The 22,237-nt window shown below is 43.6% G+C and overlaps 1 protein-coding gene across 3 annotated transcripts; it reads left to right on the top strand.

Annotated features, from left to right (window-relative positions):
* The first annotated feature begins 1,780 nt into the window (after positions 1 to 1,780).
* Positions 1,781 to 14,098, top strand: TAGLN3 (transgelin 3). 3 transcript variants are annotated; one of them, XM_042788316.1, is made up of 5 exons: positions 1,781 to 2,257; positions 2,633 to 2,862; positions 3,740 to 3,878; positions 9,273 to 9,375; positions 13,534 to 14,098. In XM_042788316.1, the coding sequence occupies exons 2-5, from the start codon at positions 2,683 to 2,685 to the stop codon at positions 13,673 to 13,675; spliced, it is 564 nt and encodes a 187-aa protein (XP_042644250.1). In that variant the 5' UTR covers positions 1,781 to 2,257; positions 2,633 to 2,682; the 3' UTR covers positions 13,676 to 14,098. The 3 variants fall into 3 exon arrangements, with proteins under 3 accessions (XP_042644250.1, XP_042644249.1, XP_042644248.1); XM_042788315.1 differs by having other exon boundaries at positions 1,790 to 2,257; positions 2,681 to 2,862; positions 3,704 to 3,878; XM_042788314.1 differs by having other exon boundaries at positions 1,791 to 2,257; positions 3,704 to 3,878.
* Positions 14,099 to 22,237: the final 8,139 nt, after the last annotated feature.

Below are 22,237 nucleotides of genomic sequence, written 5' to 3'. Positions count from 1 at the left end.
GTTAGCCAGCTTTAATCTCTTGAATGTGTCATGTTGGTTTGGAATCAGTGCCCTAATCAACATGTTGTGCCCTAGCCAGCTCTAATGTATTACAGCGCTTTTAATAAGTTGCATCAGCACTATCGCTTTCTAAAAGAAATTCATTCCATTGTTTTTTTCCAGGCTTGATGGCACAGTAGCAGGCTTATGATTTGATTACTCGTACTTTGGAAATATTGGTAGGGGGCTGGCATCTTTCCAATCCTCTTCAGCGTTCATGGGTTTCAAAGCCTTATTAAAAATTGATACTGATGGACAAGCCTGCTTTTCAGCTTTCACAGTGCGGAACGGTCCCTCGAGAAGAGGTTGAATAGCCAACATCTGTGAAGGGGGAGACCTCTGCTCTGCAGCTTAGGAGAGTTAAATTACCCATCCGTGCCGCCAGGTTAGGAAATGGGGTCAGAGGCTGATGCAAAGATAGGTGGCTTTCAGGAAATCTCATTGCTAGTGAGCGCTGAACACCCTGGTGTGACCATAAACAGCCAAGCAATGTGGGTAGCTCCCTTCTAAACAGAAGAACGCAAAAAAGCTCTGGAAGTGCAAAATACAGCTTCTTGTTCCGTGTGGAACTAGCCAAAAGGTGTAAGGCCCGGCCACTAGCTGTTGCTTGAATGGAAAGGGTGTCAAATTCACGTTCTGCCTTTTACTGTTGTGGCTGCAGTTTACTCCTCCTCTGATCTCCAGGCTTGCTTTGCAGTCTTGGTTCTTGCACATTTGCTGTGCTTTCAACAGCGTGTTCGCTGGGATGGAAAGTGCTCAAGTGGTGGCCCTGTCACGTAGCGTGATCTGAGTTATGTAATCACGTACTTCATAGAGTTTTAAGACTACCAGTGCTGAGAAGAGAATGCACTAAATGTAATGCCTGTGGAGGACAACAATGAATCGGGTCATCTATTAAATTTTTCATCTCAAGCCCAGCAGCATCAGAAGCAGCATAAATCTGAGAATTCTTGGTCTTAAAATGGGAAAGTAATGGATGAAGAGGCCATTATGAGACAGATATACAAGGAGCTGTGTTTCTTTCCCTTTTTTTTTCTTTTTAAATTCAGGAGGAGGACATTTGTTGGCAAAGCTGATTGTGTATCCGCCTCAGGTTTATCAACTTCCTTTCATATCAAATTGAATATGAATTATTTGTCAAAAAGTCACTATTTCGTAGCAGGGTAGATAATAAAGCATGGATGAAAGACATTTTACAAAGTCAGGTGCAACTCAGAAAGGAGCAGAATTATTTTATTTAATAAAAGATGGATCTGTACAAATGAGACCGTAAGAAAAGTCTGTGTTAACAATCTTTCTCTCCCCTCCCACCTCTGCAGTGGTATAATCAAAATTTAAACTACTGTACATGGGCACAGCTCCCTTGCTGTCACTGGAGGTGTGCTGACTCATACCAGCAGAAAATATGATCCTTGTGTTTTGTAGTAGATTTGCTAGTTTTCAGTGGTTTCCCCTTGATTTTAGTGGTCCAAGCAGTTTTCTTTGGTCACTGTTACCCTATTTGATAGTCTAATAGATACTAATGGTAGGGTGATAATAATATTCTGCTGCCAGCCTTCTCTTCCTTACCTTTTCATCCTGTTGTCCCCTTGTTGAAACTTTTTATCAGCACTTGAACAAGGAAGAGAAGAAATTATTTTTCACACTGTAAGCCTGTTAGCTTTGTGATGCAGAATGGAGAAAAGGGGTTTGCTTCTCCTTTATGATTAAAAATAAACAAGATGTGTAGTAATTTCTGTTACCTTCGTTTAACAGAGTGAAGTCTGATGAAGCCCCTCTGTGTTTCTAACTACCTGGCACCGGGATGCTTGGTGCAGTTTGGGTTGATGCAGACTAGGTGGAGTAAAACGGAGCCTGTGGGGTGAACAGTGCGAGGCTGAGGAAACGTGCACGAAAGCAGGCTGCAGATGGGCGAGATAAACAGGATCCCCAGGCTGTGACTGAGTAGGCAGGCCTCTTTAATGGCTCTTAGCAACGCCCCTGCTTTGACCCTCCTCATATGTGAGGAAAATCAAATCAATACACTGCTCTTCAGACCACGATGCTGCGGCAGCAGCAGGGCATTGTGGCAGCCTTCTTCTCTTAAATTCAACGGTTTTCAGTTTGCTGATCTCTGGATATCCATCCCTGCACCTCTGCTGAGGAAGACCCTGACTGCACCTTTAATTGGGTTGCTTGAGCTCCCATGTACAGCCGCCTTCTTATTAGCAAGTATTAGGTAGGCAATTTTAAAGTGCTTTTCGATTTGCAGGCAGCTTTAGCATTGATCTGAGAACTCTATTGTGTTCTCTGTAAACATAGCAGAAGCCTCTATTTAAAACCTATTCTGTTTTAAATCTTGCTTTTATTCTGTTTTTGTGGTTGGGCAGGGGGGACTGCTGTTTTTTCCTTCTTTTTAAATAAAAATGATGTAGATGATTTGTGCTTTTGGAAAAGGATATTCCCTTGTTAATCCCTCCCCTGTTCTGCAGAACAGCTATAACCGGTGCCATACAGTTACTTTCAGTGTTGATGAACATCTGTTCAACTGTCTAACGTATAGGGCAGGCTGCTCACTCTTTTATTCTTTAATTTTCCGGTGCATACTTCAAAGCTGCAGCTCAAGACTCTACCCACTAAGGAAATTCTGCTTTGGTTCCAGCGATGGCTAACAGAGGACCAAGCTATGGCTTAAGCCGAGAAGTTCAGGAAAAGATTGAACAGAAATATGACCCGGAATTAGAGTCTAGGCTGGTGAACTGGATTATTGTACAGTGTGGGGAACAGATAGAGCACCCTCCTCCTGGAAGGCAACATTTTCAGACCTGGTTGATGGATGGAACTGTAAGTGTTTTGACTAATTATATACTAACGTATGTCCGTATTTTTTGTCTTCATCTAGCTAAATTGGTCAGAGCTCATGGCCAGTGCAAAAATGTATTGTAGTTCCTGATTTATTTCCTTTTGACCAGGAGTCTTAACCTTGGAAGATAATTATTCTACTAGTGCACTGGGATTAGTTCAGTACTTATGATTCTTATGAGTCATGCATGTTATATATGAGTATGACTCATTCCTTCAGCACCTTTTCATATACAGTTAAATGAGATCTTTTTTAAAATAAGATGTATACTTTTCCCTTTAAGAAATGATCGGTGTTGACAGGGACAGGTGAAGAGATAAAGAAGGTCTGAAGGATTGGATTATGTCATAACTGTTTTCTTCTCGGGAATAATTCTGTAGCTAAAACATTGTATTCCATTGATTTACTGAACAACAGGCAGATGCTTCCGTTTGCAGTGGGCTTTAAGAATATGCTAATCATGAATCTCTGCCAAAGTGACTTTAACAATATTTCAATTGACATTGCTTATTTTTTTTTGGCTCAGGCATGTGGTTTCTTCTCTGTCAGTTGTTATATAATCTTGACAAGTGATTGCTTTGTTGTTTCTACCAGATTAGGGTTTATATGGTGAGGCTATTGCCATCAGTTAATGAAAACTTTAATGCATTTCTAATATACTTTGATTATTGTTGATTCACTTCTTTGCTTTTAATTGAAGCAATTATGTCCCTGACAGAAAGTGGCCAGGTCAAAAGCATTTTGCAGCATCATTTCATGTGCAGAAATTGCCTTCTAGTTTGGTGACTGCTTTCTAATTTTGTTTCTGCATTTATCTCTCAGCTGTTATGCAAGTTAATTAACAGTTTACATCCAAAGGGAAACGAGCCCATTGCAAAGATCTCTGAATCAAAGATGGCTTTCAAGCAGATGGAACAAATTTCTCAGTTCTTAAAAGCTGCTGAAATCTACGGAGTAAGAACAACAGATATTTTCCAGACAGTGGATTTATGGGAAGGTAAAAATAATAAACTAGAAGTCAGCTTGCAGTCTTCATTTTACTTTGCTTTGATGTGTTGTAATTGTGCATTTTGTCTAAGGCATATTCTCTAATGTAATTATCTTTTGTTTCTGTTTGCCTTACCTCATTACCATGTTCTTCCGGTGCTGCATTATCTCCTCTGAGGGATTTATATTACCCTGGGGGCATAACGGAGCCTTTCCAAGCTCATGCGTTATCCAAAAGCCCATCATTCTGATAGAAATCCACAGACATAATAAAACAAATGTTCTCTGTGCTAATTATTTCCAAGTAAATAGCTTCTAATAGCAAATATGGAAACCCCGTATTTTCTGGTGACAAGATTTTATTGCAGTTTTCAAATTATAAGCAAAGCTTAAATTAGAGCTATAAAATGCATTCCCAGGAGCATATATGCCTCTGTGAAGCTTATGAGGGCTCATTTATGACTAGCAAGAAGCAAAACTCACTGCTAACAACACCATGTTAGCTGAACATCTCTCTCTAAGGATACAGTCTTTTGAGAAAGGTCACTATGGCAACAGCAAAAAAAAAAAAACCCTCAGAGTGCCCCTGGGGTTTTGCAGTAACCCAGGTGAAGACTATCTCCATCCCATGCCCGAAATGGAAACTGCGTGATCTAGTTCCTGAAGAGCTGAGTCATTTCTGCATTCCTGTGGCTGGTTTTGCCCACTTCTGCAATGATGCATCCCTTCCCGGTGCTTTAGCCAAATACTCTTTATATCCTGCATCTCTCCAGATAAGGTGATGCAAAACACTTTGTGTTGAGGGCTCAGAGCAAGGGCAGCTGCAGGGTAGTGAAAGGCAGGTGTGAAAGGGTCAGAAATCTGCCATGAGAATGAAACAGTGGAAAGAGGAAAACAATCCGTTGAGAAAGCTGGTCAGCATAGTTTGTGTAGGAACACACATGGAACAAAAAAAGTGGGGTCTCTCTTCACAGGCTGTCGGGATGTGTGGAAGGGATCGCTGCTCTGAAGGACAGCTCAAGGAATGAAAGACTAGGGAGCTCTTTGTGGATGGGTTGGAAGGGAAGGATATACTGACAGCAGGAGTTACTGGAATCTGTAATGTTTTCAAGATTTGCTTGAGAAATCCTAACTTTGGGCACAAGGGCAGTATTGTTTCTTCCAGTTCAGTGTCCAGTGTTCATCCAAATTACCTTTGAATGTCTTAAACGAAGGGATTTTCACTTGCCTGGAGTAACACCCTCCCCCCGCCTCAGCCTAGCAGGCTGTTGAAAGAGAAGCTCCATCTATCTTGGACGGGATGATAATAGGTCATTTCAGATGCTGTTCTTTGCAGTCTTTTGCATCTCATAATGGCTTCACACCATGCAAATGAAAGTATGGTACATTGATCCTTATGACAAAAAGGACTTGCTTTGAAGACAAAATGCTCCTAGTGTTGGTGGCTATCCCCTCATTTCTCTTCCTTGCACTCATCACCTTTTCTCAACAGATGTAAGGAAAAAAGCTGGTAACTCCCAGAAGACAGGAAATCAAAATACATCTTGCAACCCAGGAAGGAGACATACAAGACTTTTCTCCACTGTTATTTTAGGACTTCCCAAAACTAATCAATCAGTGTTTTCTCACTTTCCAGCTCCCTTTTCATCCTTCCTGCTGCTCATTTCAGTGCTGAGATGAAACATTATGTCTCTCCAGCAGTGAGTCATTGCAAGCTTTTTTGTGTCTAACCATAACTCTGACCTCTAGCATCTGTGCTGCTTCAGGGCTGAGTCGTCTGAGCCTGGATGCATTAGCTGGAGAGGAAGGGCAGTCTCTTTTTAACTATTTCATAATTACAGCACTCCTACAGTTCAGGCCATAACCTCTTTAGAAAGAGAGGAGATGTCCATGTATGTTTATAGAGAAAGAAAAGTACGTGTGACTGAAAAACAGCTTTTCTATGGCACTAATTGTTTTCTGAGAGCTTTTGCTTTGAAATTCTTCGTAATGACTAATGGAAATGTTTTAGGATGCAATCTGCTGTTGGCTGTTTCAAACTCACTCAGCCCATCTGGTGCATATTTCTTCATTTCTGCAACTTCTTGGTCCGGGAGAAGTATCACCTCTCTTTTGGTCTTTTCTTACCTAAATGTGCTACTGTATTGAGCAGTTTTTCCTAATCCATGCCCAAGATACTATGTTCACTGGTTTTCACAGACACCTCCCCGGTATATTTCCAGGCAGGCAAGAGGCAGTTGTACCTCTGAGTACTTGTTCAGCCTTTACAAAAAAGCATTTCAGGAATACTGTGCAGGGCAGTTCTTCATCTTTGGGTTTGAACTTTCCCCTTTCTGGACCTGGAGACCTTCCAGCCAGGTTCCCCCCAAAGAGAAAGGCTTCCCATAAGAAGCGACCGGAGGCCCCTTCCTCCTTGTAGAGGCAGTGCCAAGATCCCCTACGAGGCTGTGCTGTTTGGGGCACGCTGCAGAGGACACTGAAGATGCGGGAGGGATGCCGTTGGCGTGGGTCCCTGCAGCGTGACTCGGGAGGCTGAGGCTGGGGGCCGGGCAGGCAGCCCACGTGGCTGCCAGCGAGCAAGTACGGGAGCAGAGGGAAGGCACTGACCGCAATTTTCTGCAATGCCAGGGTCAAGCCGGGCTTCAGAGAATGCGCATTTTCCCTCCTGTGAGGTGGCTGCAGTGCTAGGTGACTTTCTCGGTGGAAATTCAAAATTTTTCCCAGCCCTTTTTATGCTGAGCACCGAGCCCCTCGTATCCTTTGCTGGAAGAGGACAAATGTCACCAGACCACACAGGTTTGGGGTCTTCCCTCACCCGCAGCACCCCTCATGTGCAGCAAGGAGGCTCTGCGAAGCGGGGCCGTGGCCGTGGCTTTGTTTTGTCACGTGGCACTCTGCTCCCACTCAGTCTGTTTTTCCCCTGCAACGTCTCCCACTCGCCACTGACAAATATAGCAGAGCTGAGTGCAGAGCGTGGGGGGGCTGCCAGATGGCTCCGCGAGGCCAGTCATCACATTTTGCTGCCCGTCTTTTGTTTCTTTTTTTTTTTTTTTTTTTTTTTTTTTTTTTTTTTTTTCCCCTGTGCTTGCCACCATTATCCAGCTCATTCACTTTCAAATCCTTCTTCACATCCCTCTTCATCCCAGTCGGTCACCTCACTCCTTGCTATATGGGAGGCATCCCGAGGACGTTGTATGTGGCATCTGTTACAGCATATGGTGCATCTGCTGCTCCGGGGAGCTCCGAGTGCTTCTGCCTCGCGCCCTTCCGCGTGCGCCTGTGTACGTGCGCGTGTGGGATGTCGGCTCTGCAGCCGCCCTCTTAAGCAAGGACCCTCTCTGATGCAGCTTGCATTAACAAATACAGTAAAACGAGGATTCTGGGTGGCTGAAAATTTCTTTTCTGAGCAAATGGTCCCCTGCAGATAGGACTGCTATAAACTTTAATAAGCTGTATGACAGCCACAGCGGGAAGCTGCTGGATGTTTTCAGCTTTAGGGTGTCTTCCTCACCTTAGCCAGTGTGTTACGTATTTCGGTTTGTATGAACCAAAGCCCCAAACTCCATCTGCCTGTAATCAGGGTGATGCACAGCGTAAACACAGAATGTGCAACCCTCACTTCCCTCTACTTTCCAGCTGGTCCACAGTGATTTTCATTAATATCGGTCCACCGGAGGTATTTCTGAAATCTGTTGTCATCATCATGTCTCTAATATCTCATGTTTTCATGGATGACTTATTTCCATATATATAAGATAATAACTTATAGTCAAAATCAGATCTGTTGACTAGATAAATTATTTTAGGAAAGAGGAAGAACTGGAACAGAAGGAAAGGGAGGAGAGTCATAGAAACACTTATAGAAGGATTTCGGAAGAAGGGAGAGGCAAAAGACAGATTTCAAACAACTTACCACCTCACAATTGGAAATATGTGCTGCAATTCATTTTTGCTAGAACATTTTACAGAAGTTAAAATGTCTGGAATGGGTAATGAGCTAGAATCTGTCTGACTCCCTGCCCTGCCTGGTTTGTTTGGGTTTTTTGGGGGGGGTTTGTTTTGTGGTTTGTTTTGGGGTTTGTTTGTTTTGTTTTGTTTTGTTTTGTTTTGTTTTGTTTTGTTTTGTTTTGTTTTGTTTTGTTTTGTTTTGTTTTGTTTTTAAATTCACTAGAGGAACCAGCAAAAGATGTTGACCAAAAAGGAAAATTTATTTATTATCCTCATTTTGGAAGGAGAGACAGGAGGAGGTGATACCATTTTTTAAATGCAAACCTTACGAACTTTATGAAAATGAGCCTTATATTTCAAAGGTGTGAGGTGCCCTCTTGGAAACCTGGTGAATTTTCAGCTAGGTGGAAGGTGTACCTTTAAGCAAGTGATAGGCAATTTCACCCTTTTCAATTCATATGGAATAAATTATCCCCAGAGAAGTTTTTCTTTTGCTGTTTTTTATGGAGGGAACCTAAAGAACTGGTGATGACCAGATAGGTAACTTTTACTTGGCTGAAGATGAGATGAGATGAGCCCCGACTTTTTGAAATGAGGAATGAAGTGAGGTAACACGGGGAGGAAGTGGAAAAATAGTGGACTGGATGGCAGGAGGCACTGGCACAGGGTGCCCAGAGCAGCTGTGGCTGCCCCCTCCCTGGAAGGGTTCCAGGCCAGGCTGGACGGGGCTGGGAGCAACCTGGGCTGGGGGAAGGTGTCCCTGCCCGTGGCAGGGGGGGTGGGACTAGGTGGTCTTTAAGGTCCCCTCTAACCCAAACCATTCTATGATTCTATGACTTTTGGCAGCCTGAGAAAGGGAGCCAGTAGGAAGGATCTGGAGGTGATTCGAATGGTTAAATTGGGAAGGACTAATAGGAGTTATCTGCACAGGAGCTCTCCAGGTCTGCTGTGAGCTCTGATAGCACAGGCACTGTCTGGAATTGCCAGGGGTTAAATGGTGGGATCAGTCTTACCAGCTTACCAGTGGAGAAACTGAGACACAGCACTGTTAGTTAACACACTGTTCTCCTTCAGCCATGTTTTACTGAGTATACTGCTGTTCTTTGTATACCGAAGTGATCTCTTTTTAGGAGAAAATTTTGCCAAAAGGATTATCTAGAAGGACTTAAAATAGTGTCAGGGAAAGCATTAAAACAGCCAGAGGCGTGGAAACCTGGAAGTGTCTAAATTGTTAAGTTTCACCTTAACACTGTCCCTTTGATGACTTTTAATAAGCTCTTGCATATCAATACCTCCATTTCAGCAACATTAAAATGGCATTTATAATGCTATTAATGCACTTTTTCAGAGGAGCTGAGGGAGTTAATTAATGCATTGGATAAGATTGTTTATGAGTGTGCTAAGCTGTTTGTTGTGCAAGTATTTCTTATATTAATTTCACTGTCTGGCTTTCTAGGGAAGGACATGGCAGCAGTGCAGAGAACCTTAATGGCTCTAGGCAGTTTGGCAGTCACCAAGGATGACGGCTGCTACAAAGGGGATCCATCTTGGTTTCACAGGTAAATTCCAAAGCACAGCTGCTCAGAGCTGTCTTCCCTTGGAAGCTGGAAGGGAAGAATCTTTCCAAAGTTTCCTTGTAATGGAGATATTTTCTCTCCAGTGTCTAGAGGTGGGAAGCAAAGACCCAACCAGGCAGCAACATTTTCTACTGTTCACTGGTTGCCGACTTCATCAGCATCACTCCTAGGCCCACATCTTACCATATCTTGTTGGCATAACAGTTGAATGAGGGCTGCTGGGGAGGAGCTCTATGGGAGCTGTGTAGCGCAGCCTTTTCTCATGTAGCCCGGTCATGCCACCTTATGTGTCCCTCCTGCCCCGGCGCTGGGACGGCACAACTGGTGCCAGGACCAAGGAGCACCTTGCCCACGGCTCCAGCTCTGGTTTCCTCCTGGAGGTATCCCTTTTGACCAAGTCTGCTATAGGCTGTGTTGGTGTTGGGACATGTGTGTGCCTGTGTGGGAACCCCACTGATGGCTGGCTTTTGGTAGTGCACGCAGGGAGGAACGTCACATCCTGCTCCAGGCACCTTCATAGCATATCCCTCTTGCTGCGTGAGGGGCCCACATTGATCACTGAAGAAGAGACACAGTTTTCTTGTCCACTGACGTCATCCCTGACTCTTATTCCCTTGAAGGAGAGCAACAATACTTAGGAAATGCAGCCACCAGTTTTAATGACGTTTATCTCTTTAGCAGCTTCAGCTAATCCTCTATACTATTTATAAAGAAAAGGGAACAAAAATGGCAGCAGCCATGCAGATGTGTGTGTCCTAAGAGTAACTGGAAGGAAAAGTGTACTTTTATATCACATCAGATTACAGACAGAAAGACTAATGAAGGCAGGACTGTCACTGATGTCTGCAAACCCCCATATAGTGACCCCTTTACTGAGAAAAGAGAAGGTATGAAGCCTCTTTCCATTTTTCATCAAACCAGAAATGATTTAATTTCCTAGTTATCTTTTTTCTTGAGAGTACCACTTATCTGTGAAAAATTCTCTGTCTTGGCAAAGCTGTTTATTTGCTCTAAAACTCCATTTGTTTTGGCTAGGGAGACTGAGAAGCAGGGACAGGAAGAAAAGGAAATCCTCCCATAGTTAGCCCTCCTGCCCCACAGGCATATTATTGACGTGAGATTCTGCCATTCAGGAGTATTTCTTACACCGAAATGTCTGAGGCATGTTAGTAAAAAGATTGTTGGCTGCTTGTCTTTGGTTTCCTTGAATTTTCTGATGTCTAGGTGAGGCTCAGCAAAAGTAAAGCAAACTTCACTTGGTTTGTCTTAAACCTTGAGCTAGTTTAACTAAGGCAAGGGGAGACTTGAATTTTAAGTGAATAAATGCAAACTCCTGTGCATTATTTATAGGAAATTAGTTTAATTTAATACAGTGCACAAATAGATTTATATTTATGGAATATAATTGGGTTTAACATTGGGTTCAAATCCAGTTACATGCTTTAATATAAAACAGACATGAAATCACTATGACCCAGACAGGCTTATTTGTTTTATGTAACTAAAACAAAGTCTTACGTGGAAAAATTAATTTTCATCTGGAGTCTTAAATGTGGGTGGGAACAGTTTTCATTGGCATAAATGAAGATGTGATCACCTCCCTTCTCCCCTAGCTGTCCGTCCCTGCCTGTACTGCTTGGACAGCCAATCCATATCTATTGCAGACCCTGAAATACCATTTTGTAGCCACTGCCTTAAGGAAAACTGGTGTTATAACACATTGCAGACCAGGAGCTGTTTTCTGAGTAGCTGTCCTATCCCTCCAGGCTGCTCAGGCTACCCAGTGTTAGTCATGAGTCCAGACTTTCAGGCTGATTCTTAATCACTTTCAGTTAAATTGAAAGAATTCAAGATTAAATGGAGTAAGAGTATCCATGCAGGGATCTACAGCGATTAAGATACCCCCACACTTGAGCTAAGCTGTTTAAATTTCCTTTGACAGTGCCTCAAATACCCAGTCCCACCAGGCCTGATTCCTCCTTCCTTGCGTGCCCTAGCAAGGTTCATGGATCCATGGCTGGTTTTGGTATCTTGTGGTTTGGCAACCACAAGCACTGGTACAAACTTGGCACAAAAAGCTAACAGGTCTGGTGGGCTCAGTGTGCAGTGAGGGTGATGCCAGGTGATGGCAGACAGGCCAAACAGAACTTGACATAGTGTGAGACACTGAGGGGAATAGACTTGTCCTCACCTCTTTTTCTGCCGTCTCAGTTAAGGCCATTTCCACCAACCTGAAAGCAAAATGTAAGTACATGTTTTTATCTGTAAGACCTTCGTATACTAAATACGGTACTTATGACGGTAAAAATAATACTCTATGATCCAAACTGTATATGTAATCAACTTTTATTAGCATATCCAGGCTTCCCTTTAGTCTGTCTTCTTATTTCTTCTTTGCAGTTCTCATTTTTTTTCCTGTTCAGAGTTACTTTTCAGCTTTCTATGGAATTACTCCACAACTCAGCTGAAAATTCTAGGAAGAAAGAGAAAAAAATATAATAGAATGTGTCACGAGGATCTTAATTAAAATAAAGGCAGACACAGTGAACCTGAGGTTCAGTAGGTAATAGGAGCAGTTCTAAAAACATCCTCTTGTGGAGATCCTGGCTGTAGTTCGGTGCCCGTGTAAGTATTCTGGAAAAGAAATTAAGGATCAGTGAGAGGAAGTTGGTCTCTGAGGGGCCCGCAGTTCTGCGCACCTCCCCCCAAAACAGCATGCTTTCTGGCAAGAGCTGTGGGCTCTGAGAGTCTGTGATGGGCTTCTGTAAGCCCTTTTACTAGTCTATGTAGTAACACTGGAGACCCATTCTAAAAAATGACAGGTCAGTACTGGTTTCCTGTGGATCTTTCTCTCCTTTCTGCTCTGCTGAGCTGTCATGCTGACATGGTTTCTTCTCCCGCAGTGTCCTGAATACCCTGAGCCTATCAAAGAGGTTCAGTGCTTTTTTGGACTCGAGCCAGGGTGCTCAGCACAGTTCAGGATCAGACCCTCACAGAGAGGATCATGTTGGTGGTTTTCAATCACAGCAGGCACCTAATCTAGCAATCTCATCTAGTGGTGGGGTGGAGAGAAAAGGGGAGCTGCAACTCGATGCCATATTGCAGGGTAACCTGATCCCAGGACAAACAGACACAGCAGGGAGAAAGATCGTACCTGGGTGGGAGCAGAGTCTGGCTGATTGAAAGCCTCCCTCAGTCTGGGGCTCTGCTGATTCATACGGCTTATTTGAAAGCAACACTCATCCTTCTCCCTTGTAAATGACTTGTTTTCCCCACCTTGTATAAATGAAAGAGTAATCCAAGATGAACGGTTTCTCTCAAGGCAGAAGAGTACACACTTTTGTGCTTCTTTTTAGCTGCCACTTTGGCTCCCAGTGCTATTTTCAGGGAAAAGAGGCTCCTTTTAAACTCCAACAAAGGTTCATTGATCCAAAGGGTTTTTGAGACCAGGGGCATGGAACAAAAGTGATCAGTATGTTTTGACAGATGATAAAGGACTGTCATACAGTTAAGACACAGGTGCAAAGAGCAAAGTCTGTTGCTTGGAGGAGAGAGATCTGTAAATGGCAGCAGAGCAATTGTTCTGTCCTGCAGGCAACTGTCATCCGCTCTGCGAAAACGAGCAAGTCTCTTCTCTGTCCCATTGTTTCTCTGGGTACATTCAGCTCTTATCTACTCCACTGAGCTAGATTATTCCAATTTGTACTGTTACTCTAGATGGGTATCAACTTGTATTACAGCACAGGTAAGTGTCTCATTGATCAGGTCCCATGGACTACAGCTGTTAAGAGCCACAGGGCTTAACAGAAATTAACCATATCATGTGTGTTATATACAGGTCTACATAAATATTTTACCTGTCGTAGCTGTTGGGGAAGTCCCTTGGGGTTCTGGAATAAGTGGTACAGTGGATGGATGTCTGAAGTGTTGTAGGTTTGACTAGAGCATTACTGCTAACTGCGGAAAAGCAATTAGCCCAGCCAGTATTGTCCAGCCCATGGGACAGTGCAAATGAAATACTGCATTACAGGGGTCATGCCTATTAACATGAGCCAATTTCAGACTTGTTTTCATGATTCTCTGAGCGTACGCAGAGTGATGGTATGTGTGTATGTTGCTTTTTTGTGTGTATCTGGACAGGAAAGCACAGCAGAATCGAAGAGGATTTTCAGAAGAGCAGCTTCGTCAGGGACAGAACGTAATAGGGCTTCAGATGGGCAGCAACAAAGGAGCATCACAGTCGGGTATGACAGGCTATGGAATGCCAAGGCAGATAATCTAAAAGCATCTCTTATCTGTAGAGAAAACACTCCTTCTGCAGCATGGTCTGTTAAAAAAAAAAAAAAAAAAAAAAAAAGAAAAAAAGAAAAAAGCTCATTATTTCCCTTTCTGCCTGTTTTTTAATAGTTAGTGCTCTCTGAGGATTGGGGTATTTTTGGTTTGGTTTTTTTTATTTGCAGCTGCAAGAGTTCATCTAGGAACTAGGGTTTTTGTGGTGGTATGTGTCAGTTCACAGCACGTGCGCACTGCTGCCTCCTACTTTTCACTTCTGAACTATGCAAAGACAATTATTCTGTATTAATTTATTTGCAAAGTGTTATCTTCCATATTTGTCTCACATCGCACTTGTATTTCAACCAGTAACCTTGTTCTTCAATTCAGTGATGATATTGTTTGACCTAAGAATAAAGACAAATTAAAGACACTTCTTAGACTTGTTATTTAAAGGACATAAAAGCAATTAAAACCAATGACCACATGGTGCAGTGCTGAGGAGTTGAATGTTTTGAATGGTCAATCCGTCTCACCTCTAACCCTGAGCTCTCTCTGAGTGACTCCTTGGTCTAGTGTTTACAGTCTGTGTTACATGTTCGATCTAATGTTTGTCTAAAGGCACACCCACTGTGTTTTCCTAAAAAGAAGAAAAGATCCACTGAGTCCGATCCATGTAGTCCCACCTGATTTAGCTCAGATTTCTCCTGACCTAGTGTGCTGGGTCGACTGCAGCTGGCAGACTCCCGGATCGAGCTGAAATCAGTTTAATAGGGAAAGCAAAAGCTGTGTGTGAAAACAAAGCAAAATAAGGAATTCATTCACTACTTCCCATTGACAGGCAGACATTTAGCTGCTTCCTGGAAAGCAGGGCCCCAGCGTGCATGGTGGCTACGTGTTACCACAATCATACCCCCTTCCTCCTCCTTTCCCCTGAGCTTTTGTTGCTGACCATGACACCGCATGGTCTGGGACATCCTTGGGGTCAGTTGGGGTCAGCCGCCCCGCCTGTGTCCCCTCCCAGCTTCTTGCCCACCCTTGGCTGTGAGGGTAGAATGAGCAAGGGAGGAGACCTTGACACTGTGCAGGCCCTAATTAGCAACACCACCGGTGTGTTATCTACTGCTTTATTCACAAACCCAAAGCACAAGCGCCCTACGGGCTGCAGGGAAGAAGGTTGACTCCATCCCAGTCAGACTCAGTACACCCAGCAGCAGGTGAGTCTCCAAACTTTGGGAATGCTTCACCATGGAAGGACAGTCTGCCAGACAGAAGAGTGAACAGGCTTTACCTTGTGGTAGTTGATGCTGTATAAAACAAAACACAAAGCAAGGTGTGTTTTAAATGCAAAGGAAGAAATAGAAGACTGCTTCTGACCTGAAAAACACCCACAGTTCAAACTCAAATAATCTGTTACACTCATCTGTGATAGGCTGGCAGGTCATTTTGGAACAGTTTGCTGGGGAGAAGAACTTGTCATCCAGCCCCAGAAGCCTACCAGGGCAGGTTGGCCTGCTAGTCAGCACGGGTTGCCTCGCGGCTGTGGGGCACATACGCTTGGGGGATGCACACTATTTTCTCTGCAGGGTTTTCTTGATGTTAACTATTTCTGCTGGCTTCATTTGCAAAGCCCAGTCACTGCTTCCCCACAGGCAAGTGGGAAGGGGAGGATGATAATTGAACTCTGTGGGCTTTTTTTAAAAATTCGTGTCAGTCTTCCAAGAAGGCCTGAAAACATAATATCTAGGCAGGTAACAAATGAAGGGTAATCTGTTCTGACAGCTGTCAGGGTGCCAACACAGATAGGTAGGGGTGACTTCTGTCTGGGTTTGAACCTAGTGACACGTGGTGGTAGCTAGTTGTCCACTAAGCAGCCCCAGAGCCAAGGACACACAGATTGACATGGCTTCAAAAGTTTCTACCGCTGAGTAAACTGAAGGGGTGATTCCCCCAGCTCAGACAAAGCTCTGTCCTCCCTGTCAGGAGAAGGATGGGACTAACACCTCCTCACTTCGGTCAAGATTTGCAGAAGCACTGTGGAGCACAGCAAGCGAGAAGTGATGTAAAGGTCACGTTACATGGTTGGGGCTGAGGGGATCTATAGCAGCTGCCACTGAAAAGGTCCTGCCCCCATTTGTAGCTCCTCTCACACCTGCCAGGGCATCTTGGCTCCTCCACTGTGCTCTTGTCAAGCACTTCTTTTGGTTTTACTATCTGTTTAGGGCTATTTTTCTGTTATTTAGGTGAATTAGCTTGGCGGAGGATCAGATGATCACCCCTGGGTGGTGCATCTGGGGTAGGAGGCTCATCTTTCAGCTGGGGGGGGGCATTAGCTCAGTGCAAAGTATAACACGTAACTTCCCCCTAGATATTACATTAGCTGTAACATGAAGAGAATAGCAGTTTTTCTTACTAAAACCAAATAAGCCGATTAAGAAAATCTGGGCTGATGACTGCTACCAGAAATTTCACTTTTGTGAATGTGAACAGCTACAGTCTTCCCCTGATAGAAACTAGAAAGTCACAGCCACAGCAGGCAAAATGGCCAGATGAGAGGAGCTGGCAGGACTGCCTTGCAGGTAAGAGGTCTGAGGGGTCACAGCCTGAGCCCTCTGTCCCACACCACGGGCACGGGGGGCACAGCCTGCAGGAGCCCGACCTGAGCTTGGTGACCTGGGTCTCCTCTCTCCATTTGGCTGCAGAATTTCCATTCCGTATGTCTGGAAAGACCGTTTATAAATGCCAGGTGCTAACTGCATTCCCAGGGTACGTTACTGATATTCTGTATCCCTGATGCCTTACAGCCAGCAGAGGGGACCTGGGCAAATTCAGGTCCCAGCCCTTAGCACAGCTGACCCAGAAGAGCAGACAGAACTACTGGTCAGAGCAGTGGTCCCTCTAGCTCAAGGCTCTGCCACTGGAGGGGGCAGAAGAAGAGGCTACTTAGGGAGAGCACTCAAGCCCAGCTGCTTTCTGTGGTGCCTACCCTTCCTTCTCCATCAGCATCTGTGATTGCTTCAATAGGGTACACCCCAGCAGGATAAAAACCATGCCCCAATTAAATGTTCTTTCATCAAAGCTACATTCCCTAATTAAATATGCTTTCATTAGGTTTGACATTCTAACAGCCTCATTGAAGTTCTAGAAAACATTGTGTACCTGTACAGCAAAAAAAAAAAAGAAAAAAAAAAAAAAAACAAACCACAAACACAACAACAACAACAAAAAAGATAATTTATAATTTTAACAAACCATATTAACAACAACAGCTAAGTGCTCCAGGACAGAAAAATCTATACCCTGTGGCTCCAGACACAGGACCTGGTAAGTGTAGGAACAATAGCAAAAAAGACTGATTCCCCAGGATCTTATTTTTGGTAACCCCACCCCAAGCTCACAACACATCTTTCATTACCTTAAACCATCAAACTGATGTAGCTGTTAATATCTGGCAGTAGATGCTGCAAAGTATACTTTATTCTGTAGGTTAACTTTATCCTTTCATATTCTTTTATGATAGCTATAGAAATATTAATGTTATTATTAATTACATATTAACACAGTCTGGACTACTAATATTCTATTAAAACATCATTTCTACTAAGTTTACAAACATGTTAAGCTAAGAAATAAATTAATATAGTACCAGGCTAGTTAAGTAACCAAGTTAGCAAGAAACATTATTGCTTTTCTTATATTAAAAATAAAACATTGTGAGTTTGCTTCTACTTCATCAGAAACACTTATGCAGGTCTCCTAGAAGCTTAATTAATTTCTGTGACAACCTTCTGCATTGTTACTACTAAAAGCCTTGGTATACATTATAACAGAGACATACAGGAGCTTGGAACAGGTACAGGGGTATGGACTAAGTGAGCGCTTGGGAGGGGTTGTGGATGTGTTTCCTCTCCTAGCTAGTGCTTAGGGGAGGGTTCCCACCACAGATGATGAACAACATCTCACTTAGGGCTGTGGACTCAGTTTGACACCAAATATGAGCTAAGACAAGACCCCTCACATGGTGCCTATAACCCTTCTTGAAACTTGGCTGTAACTTAGTCAACTATTCCAGATTAAAACCAAAATAAAATATTTTTGTGAGAAGCTGCTTTAAATATCCTCCCTGACCCAAAAGCTGTAACAGAGAAAGCCCCATCATAGCAGGCTGGATCAGAAACACCATAAACATTGCTGCCCTTGTGCTTCAGTTTGCCATTCCTGTAGAAATGTAAATGACATTTATTTGCCTTCATGAAGGTTTTGTGACCATGACTTCATTATGGACAATTGTGTAGTAACTTCTTTTCAACATAAAGGTGGCCTCTAATGGCCTTCTGAAAGGATGCTCTATAGGTGTGTGAGTGAGGAAGAATCACGTATGTGAGTGTGGAATCCAAGTTTATCTCCATTTATGAGGAGAGCAGAAAGAAAATACAATGAACAGAAAGTCAATATTAAGTTCAGCCAGTTCAAATAAGCTGGAGCTTGAGTACTATTAGGCTAACATAACCTGACATACTTTAAATAAAAACTAATGAGGGTGAACAGCATGAAGAGGCTTCACTCTTCAGTAAATTTGGCCACGGCATCACTTTGCACCACGCCTCTGCTGAGCAGCCCCCCGGGCTCAGCAGGGGCGCGAGAAGAAGGTGCTGCCGCAGCGGCGGGCACCGGCCGGCCCTTCCCTTCTGCCTGCTGGCTCCTCGGGGGCTCCTCGCACTCTGGCCACAGCGTGCTCAGACCAAGCTCACCTGTTTTACTAACTGCCCAGGCCAAAACAGAGCCACCAGGGAGAAAGGGTGAGGATCCGGGACGTCAGAATTTCATTTCTATGTCTGTAATTGATCGCGTCTGGCTCTGGCTGCACTGTTTGGATTTGCTCTTGCTCTTGTACAAAAGCAGGGCTCATACTCGCTTAATGGTGATGGCTTAAACAGCTTGGGCCTTAATAACATCAATGATATACTAATGTCTCCTAACTAGAAATAAACTTCAAATATATTGAGAAGGGAAGTGGGCACCTTTAGATGAAAGGAATTCAGCCACTGACCCTAAGCACCTTCCGTGACTGCCATGGTAGTTCCTGACTCAGGGAGTGAGTGAGGAGCCACCAAAGCTGCAGATACGCATGTGTACACAGACCCCCTGCCAGCTATTTTGTCTTCTATAAACTTAAAAAGAAACATAAAAGCTGATGTTGTAATGTGCGCGTAAGCTACTAAGGCAAACAATCTGCGACACCCTAAATTTAAGGTGATCCCCAAATAGACAGGGAGAGGAAGACACAATTTTGTCAGCACGTGTTTTGTGCACAGTATGCTCTTGACTGGAAACATGTGTTTTCCCTCTCTGTGGGGCTTGGTGTCCTGTAGAAAAGGCAAGTGACATGGGCACGAAGATGGGACAAGTGACTGCTAAGAAAACATGCGCAGGCAGCCACCTGTCCCCACTCTACCAAACAGATTTGCCTCTTTAAACTTCACCGAGTTTGCTCTTCTCACCTGAATCTCCAAACTAAAACCACCACAGTTCTGTGGCTAAGCTCAAGCAATAGAAAGCCATGAGGTAAAATGGGAGAGGGGATGAAAAAAAATATATTAGCTATTACAATAGGGGGGAAATCACAGCCTTGGATGGAAGGAAATTTTTCTGCTCTCATCTTAAAGTGTTCATGTGACTGCACAGTGCACGATGCTGTGACATTCAAGTAAAATTATATTGCCATTTCTCAGATGCAGAAATACATTTGTCTGTAGTCCTATTGGATTTATAGAGTAAATTAGGGAGGTGACCTTTCTCCCTAATGAAATTTCTGTTAAATGGCTCATTTTGGTAGAAATGTTACTCTGTTATTGGGCAGAAGTAAATGCTATGCTCTAGAGAGTCAGTGCTCTGCAGACTGCGTGGCAGGTTTAATGCTTATGTCTAAGTTCAGAAGAAGTGATGTTCAGAAACGCAGAAGCAGTGTCTGCTCTGCTCTGGTCGGAGGATCTGCAGGGCCAGGCTCGCTGGGCGAGGGGAGAGGCAGGGCTAGAGGGAGGAGCAGGCATCCCCAGGCACATGGCTTGCGGGGGCTCGAAACAGCACAACGTGTCTGAGATGGACTGATGACTACTGTGTATTTCCAAACTGGATTTTAAGAAAGGGTTTCCATTGTCATCTTGTCAATAAAGATGTGAGGTGGATAAAAGCTTTGATGTCTGCACAAAAACCAGCTAAATGCTCTGTTTCTCTCATTTCTTGTTAAAGCACAGAAAAAGAGGACAAAAGTGTGCAGGGGTGGTTTTTAGGAGCAGGTTTTGCATTAGTGTCATTATGAGTCAACACTTCATTGTAAGTTTCTTTGTATTAGCTCCCACACATAATGTAGATGGAAGGGTAGCTCTGCTGCTTCTAGTTTCTTCCAACACACAACCCAAGAGATGTTGTCGTGACCAGGTTCTTAAGGATGCTGGGGCACCTCCCCCCAGGGATGTGCCTTAACACCCCCAGAGCTGCTGAGCACCTGGCCTGGTCTTTGGGGTTTTGGCTCTTGGTAAAAGGGGGAAAAAAACACTTCCCCATCTCACAAAAAAATAATGATATAAATGCAAGTCTGGCCTTGAAGTGCTTGGATATCATGGCAACATTGGTTTTCCAAGTGAAATAGACAAAGATTTTGACACAAGGAGGAAAAATCCTTGCATTTCTAGTAGCAGTTTGGAAGGTACAAGTGGGATATCAAAGGAATCTGTGTATGTGACAGGAACGATCATCATCTCCTGACATCCTCCAAGGAGACCTTTTCCCCTGACCTGCCACAACAGCTCAGAGGAATCAAGCACTGTGCTACAGTTGTGGCAGTGGTGTTAAATCAAAGAACTATTTCTTGGATTACCCTCTACCTCAGAAGGGTGTGTTAGAATATGGTTAACAGTGGGACTCAATCATCTTAAGGGTCTTTTCCAATCTAAACGATTCTGTGATTCTATGAAGATGGGCTACAGCTGGGTCCCCACACAAGTAGCAGCTGGAAAGGTTTTGCTGCTGAAAAGCAGGGGTTTGAGCTCTAGCCAGGTAGATTTGGTTGCTAGATGGCACAAAGGAGCTGCAGTGAAAGGTTTAGGCCTTGTCTGAGGAAAGATAAGGTGAAGTAAAGAAAACTCAGGCTCTTGTGCATAAGCTGAAGTGTCCTTTGTTGTTTTGTGATCTTTGGCTCTGAAGCAGTGTCTCTAAAGTGGCTCAGCACTGGCAGGAGCTGCTGGGAATGTAGCAAAGCGGCTATTTAATCCTTAATGGCTGTTTAAATGTGTTTTATTGCTGGATGTGGATGGGGCTGTTATTAACCACCGGCAGTATGGCCATGGTTAAAAGTGAACTGTGTAGGAGTGGGGGTGTTGGAAGGCATCTGCCTCCTGAGCGTGCACAGACCTTGCAGGAGCTGCTGGGGGCTGGGAGCAGCTGGCTAACCCTGGGAGAGGCTCGCAGCTAAGGTGTGCTGGCTGCCACCTTGAAGGTCAACTTAGTGAGTTATAAGGAACTTAAGGACCTGCAGTTCCTGAGCCCTGGAAATTATTTTTCAGGTTCCTGTGCGTTCAGCTTCATTCTCTGCCATTTGTATCAGAAATCTACTCTTTAGGACTTCTTAGGGTAATTAAAAAGCATTTCTGCTCAGGTCTCAGAAAGAAACGCACTGAAGTCATAGTGTGTGTTTTGTAGGAGATTTACTTAGCCTTGGAGATCTTACTTAAAAACAGAAGTTACTTTATTTACCTGCTGTGAGATGTTTAATTATTGAATCCTTCTCCCAGAAGCAGTACCATAATATGAGCTGTTTTATGAAGTGCCAATTACTGGTGCTGGAACAGAGATGATTTTTTTTTTTTTTTTTTTTTTTTGGATGTGTGTTAATTAGTCAAACTCTTGCTGTAGCCTTTCAAGAGAGAATACAAAGAGAAGTATTATGTGAAGGTGATGGTTGTGGTAAGTTTCTAAGTTTTCTGGATGTAACCAGTTAACCTGTAACCAGTTAAATCAAAGTAAATAGAAAAAAAGAGAGTAGTGCATTTGTAGTAATTGGCTATTTTTGCTTTTTTTCTATTACTTCTCTGTCTTTTCCTTTTTGTATACTTGGTGTAAAAAGGGGACCAAAAGCACAATTGCTATTTATATCCAGATTCAGCAGCCTCTGTATTCTGTAAAATGAATCTGTGAATAATCAAACAGTTTTTGTTCTGCTTGCTTTTTAAGTGGGAGTTGTGAAATAAAAGCTAACTACAGCACTTCCGTGTCACTGAAGGAGGCTGCGTAAGTGAACCTCGCTTTGGCAGAATGTGTTCTGTATTTAAAATGTCTGTCTCTGTGTAATATGAAGAGTCCCTCAAGAACTACCTTCTGCAGTTGCTCTGTGACTTGTACTCCCACTGGAGTCAAGTACTTCCAGGCAAATTGGATTATTAGCTGGAGATAAATGGGCCCAGGGAGCACTTAACTGAAGCAGCAATGATGCTTGCGCCCTTCAACTAAGTATAAATGCTGTCTCTTACAAAAGCGGGGGTATGGAGGAAGAAGGTTTCAGTTCTGAACATTGCCT

Source organism: Tyto alba, unplaced genomic scaffold (genome assembly GCF_018691265.1).
Source record: "Tyto alba isolate M040663 unplaced genomic scaffold, T.alba_DEE_v4.0 Super-Scaffold_14, whole genome shotgun sequence".
Taxonomy (NCBI): domain Eukaryota; kingdom Metazoa; phylum Chordata; class Aves; order Strigiformes; family Tytonidae; genus Tyto; species Tyto alba.
The sequence above is the reverse complement of the archived record's forward strand: the minus strand, read 5'-3'. Positions and strand labels throughout refer to the sequence as shown.